The 4169-nt window shown below is 37.8% G+C and overlaps 1 protein-coding gene across 2 annotated transcripts; it reads right to left on the bottom strand.

The window, feature by feature from the left end:
- Positions 1 to 269: 269 nt before the first annotated feature.
- LOC117681309 (uncharacterized) lies at positions 270 to 3644 on the bottom strand. Of its 2 annotated transcripts, XR_010708916.1 has the most exons (3): positions 3436 to 3644; positions 2621 to 2914; positions 270 to 394 (listed from the first exon to the last, which is right to left on the bottom strand). XR_010708916.1 is itself a non-coding variant. In XM_066070348.1 (2 exons), the coding sequence occupies exon 2, from the start codon at positions 2910 to 2912 to the stop codon at positions 1830 to 1832; it is 1083 nt and encodes a 360-aa protein (XP_065926420.1). In that variant the 5' UTR covers positions 2913 to 2914; positions 3436 to 3578; the 3' UTR covers positions 1615 to 1829. The 2 variants fall into 2 exon arrangements, 1 of the variants encoding a protein (XP_065926420.1); XM_066070348.1 differs by lacking the exon at positions 270 to 394 and having other exon boundaries at positions 1615 to 2914; positions 3436 to 3578.
- Between the last annotated feature and the right edge of the window lie 525 nt (positions 3645 to 4169).

The following is a 4169-nucleotide window of genomic DNA, read 5'->3' as shown; positions in this document are numbered from 1 at the left end:
TCAGCTGTTGGTTTGGATTTATGAAAACCTTTTAACATTTTCTATATTAAAAATGTTTGTGAAATATCCTGGTAATTTCCCAACTGAAAAATAAAACTGAGTGATGAGATAAAAGTACGAGTTGTTGATGCCGCTAATCCTTTGATGTAACAATGAGCTATAAAAGCTGTTAAATGTTTTAAAGAAGGGGGCAGTGGCTGCTCAGTCGGGCCAAAAAATTGAATCACAAAGATTTGATAATTTAGATATGTTGCCTTGTAAGCTGAAACTGTAGACTTGGAAAGGGAATTGCGAATGAGTACATCAACTGTCTTAGTCAGATCTTGACATGAGAGGCTGGAACCAGTGTAGGTGTTTTGTCCATATTTGGAAATCTGATGAGGAATTCTGGAACCTGCAACCGAGAAAGTAAATCAGCTGCTGTATTTGCAACTCCACGAATATGTTGTGCTTGAAAATGGATATTATGTGACAACGACAAAATCATTAGTCTTCGCATGAGTTGCATAAGCCTGGTATCTTTGGATGTGGTTTTATTGATAACATGAACAACTGCAGAGTTATCCGAATGAATAACAACGGTGGAATTAGCTAGACAAGACCCCCAAAGTTCAAATGCTATCACAATGGGTAAAAATTCACGAACTGAAATATGGCAAGATAACCACTCTTGTGAAAAATTTTCTGAGAACCATTTTGTTCCAAAAATACCCCCAAAACCTAGATTGCTTGCATCCGTAAATAAATGCAGGGAGGACGTTGAATGAACAATGTGTGATGGGAAGAAGGCTTTGCCATTAAAGCTTTCTTAGAAAACCTGCCAAGCTTTTAAATCTGCCTTTGCCTCCAAATTGAGGTTGCGATCATGATGAGGCTTTTTAAGACCTATTGTCAAGTTAATGAGTCTCCTTAAAAAAGTACGCCCAGGAGGCACTACACAACACGCATAATTTAACATTCCAATAAGGGACTGTAGTTCCTGTAATGTAACAGAATGTCTGTTTTGAAATTTTTTGATCTCTGATTGCAACTGAATAAGCTTATCATTGGGTAATCTAACTTGAAATTGCACAGTGTCTAACTCAAGTCCCCAAAAAGTCAAAATAGTAGTAGGGTACACAGTTTTCTCCGATTTAATTGGCAGACCTATATCCTTTGCTAAAACATAGAAAGCAAGCAAAGAACTGTAACACTCAGGGGAAGAAGGTGCGCCAATAAAAAGAAAATCATCTAACATGTGGACACAATGTTGTACCCCAAATTTTGTAGTTAGAATCCACTGAAGTGCTGTACTAAATTTCTCAAAGAGATTGCAGGAATAGCTTAAGCCAAATGGAAGTGTTTTGTCATAGTAATACTGATTATTTATCATGAAACCCAGAAGTTCAAAATCGCTAGGATGGATAGGGATTTGTTTATATGCGTTTTCAATATCTATCTTTGCTAATAGAGCCCCTTTTCCCACCTGTTTGATGATCTCAATTGCATTATGAATTGACTGATATTGGACTGTACAAAATTCCTTAGGAATGTGGTGATTAATTGAGGCCTTTTCTGGAAATGATAGATGGTGAATTAATCTAAATTCCCCAGGGGATTTTTTAGGAACTAGACCTAACGGGGATATCTGGATGTTCGGAAAGGGAGGCTTACAAAAAGGTCCAGCAATGCGCTGGTGCTTTAGTTCTTGATCAATTCTTTGTTGCAGAATATGTTCCTTGCCCTCGATAGAAGAGAGATTTCTAGATAACCTAAACTGGCGAGGTCCTTTGTATGGAATTTTGAAGCCAAACGTGAAACCTTGTATGAGAAAATTAGCTAATTCTGACTCATGTTTTTGTAAGTAGTGAGTTAAACCATAGATCCGTATTGGAGTTGAAATTGATTGATCCTTTGTTAGTTGTAGAGGATTTGTTTGAGTTGTTGGTAGAATTGTTTGAATGGTATTTTGAGGAACTTTTGAATTTAGGGCAGAATTTCCGCCAGTGTTTCCCAGCACAGAGCTGACAGACATGGGGGTGGGGGCAAGCATTGCCTTTTGGGCAGGTTCCATGGTTATTATAAGAGAAGCAGTATTTGTGTTTTGGTGGGGCACGAAAGGGCTGTTTCTTTGTTTTTAATTCGAAATCTAGACCTAACACCACTGCTTCTTGGTACAGTTCCACATTTTTTAGATGCCATGGACAGGCTGCAGGGTCTCGTTGCCTCCAACGTCGAAATTTTTCATCATAGAGAAGGGCTGCATGATCCCCGCAAGTATCAGCAATTTTTTGAATAGTCTGTGCATAAAGCATTAAATTGCCAATTTCAGTTGGGGTTTTTTCTGCCACAATTGCAACATAGATGTGGAAAGCTTCAGTCCATTTAACCATGGACTTAATGGGGTCCTTATCATTTGACTTAACAAAAAGGAGCTGTCCTTCTTTATCGATTGACTTGTAATTGTCTGACTGAGGGATGGTAAAGTCTGTTGGCAACAGAGATGAAAATTTCACGTACTCCCCAGCATGAATTTTAGATCGGATCTTATCATCGACCCCCAATGTTAAGAGAGTAGCAGTTGAGGAAGGGGTCAAGGCAGGTAGATTTGGGGTGGCAGATAATGAGGAACACAGTGTACCTGTGGCTGTTATTTCTTGTAATAGAGTTGGACTTGCTTTTGCAGATGTTGACTGATCTGTCGTTGGCACCACCGGGGGTGGGTCTGAAGAGGCAATTGTCTGAGGCACTGGAATTTCTGCAGTTGACAGTTTTTCTTCAATGACCCGTCTACATGTCGTTTCGATAATTGGAGTTATCGAGCTCATGCACGCTCTTACTAAGTCCTCCACGGCTTGATTCGTAGATGTAGAGGGCTGAATGTCTGTCGAGGGGGAGTGCACCTTCCTTCTCCTTTTGGGTCTGGTGGCCATTTCTATGTATAACAATAAATAAATGGAGTAAAATAAGTTATTTGTATGAGCTACATCTTCCTAAATAGGAAGGTATTTAAAGTAATAATATGCTTTGAGCTAGTGTTATGCTTAGAGCTATTCATATGGTTAAAGATATTCATATGCTTAGAGCTATGCCTTTGCTTAAAAGTACTCATATGCTTATAGCTAGTAATATGTGCAAACATTCAGTATGCCAATGGCCATGAAAATCACACATGTGATCAATGCTTAGAGCTAAAATATGCTTAAAGCTATGACATGCTTAAAGCTGCAGAACATCATTATTCTATGAGTAGAATAATTACCAAATATTGTTAACCTGGGTACAGAAACATGTATGCTTATAGCCAAGGAATGTTTGTCATATAATCAGCAATGTAGTTTTGAGACATGACCAGTGAGACAATGAACTCCGAAACAAACATTTTATATACCCCATAGTTAACGAATAGTTGGTTATAATATATATCTGTTAAAATTGAATTGACTTGTTTGATACCTGTTTGGGTGTTTAAACAATATCACTGGCAATGTAACAACAATGACCCGCAGCAGCACTGCCACATATCACTGTGTAAAACAATGAACTGACGCTCAATGAATGAACTGGCAAGTTTTCAGGATGCTCAAGAATCTTTATCTTCGATAAACAGTAGAAAATTCCTTTACAGACAGCAAGTTTTCTCCATGACTTGAGTTCAGGAAAAAGTGCGCATGCGCAGTCACAATGTATGCAACTTGCCAGATTAATATCACTAAATGGGGAAAAATCCCCACATTACCAACTGGCAACATACATAAACCATTTATTGTACATAAATTGTTTATATAAAGCTAGGTCGTGTATATATAAGCAGAACTGTGATATAAAAAACAACAGTGATAAATCATTAAATGTATAAAGCGAAAATTTTCCACTGAGTGACCTACACTGAGTTCAGCCAAGCGTCTTCATGATAATCTCCGCCTACGGAGGAGAAGGTCAACATCATCATGCTCTTGAGGCTTGCAGTTTAAGATTCAATTGCTAACCGTAATTTCAAAGAATGTTTTTGAGAAGTTGTTATAAAATGAACAAAAAACAAACAAACAAACAAACCGCTGTACATTTTTAAAAGTATCTTAATATTATCTACCCTATTGACAAAGACTGAAAAATCTGAGCATTGATGAGAATTCCTCTAGGATAGGATATGTGTAACCAATACTTTTTTGGAAATATTAACTAACAGC

This window comes from Magallana gigas, chromosome 1, assembly GCF_963853765.1.
Source record: "Magallana gigas chromosome 1, xbMagGiga1.1, whole genome shotgun sequence".
NCBI lineage: Eukaryota > Metazoa > Mollusca > Bivalvia > Ostreida > Ostreidae > Magallana > Magallana gigas.
The sequence above is the reverse complement of the archived record's forward strand: the minus strand, read 5'-3'. Positions and strand labels throughout refer to the sequence as shown.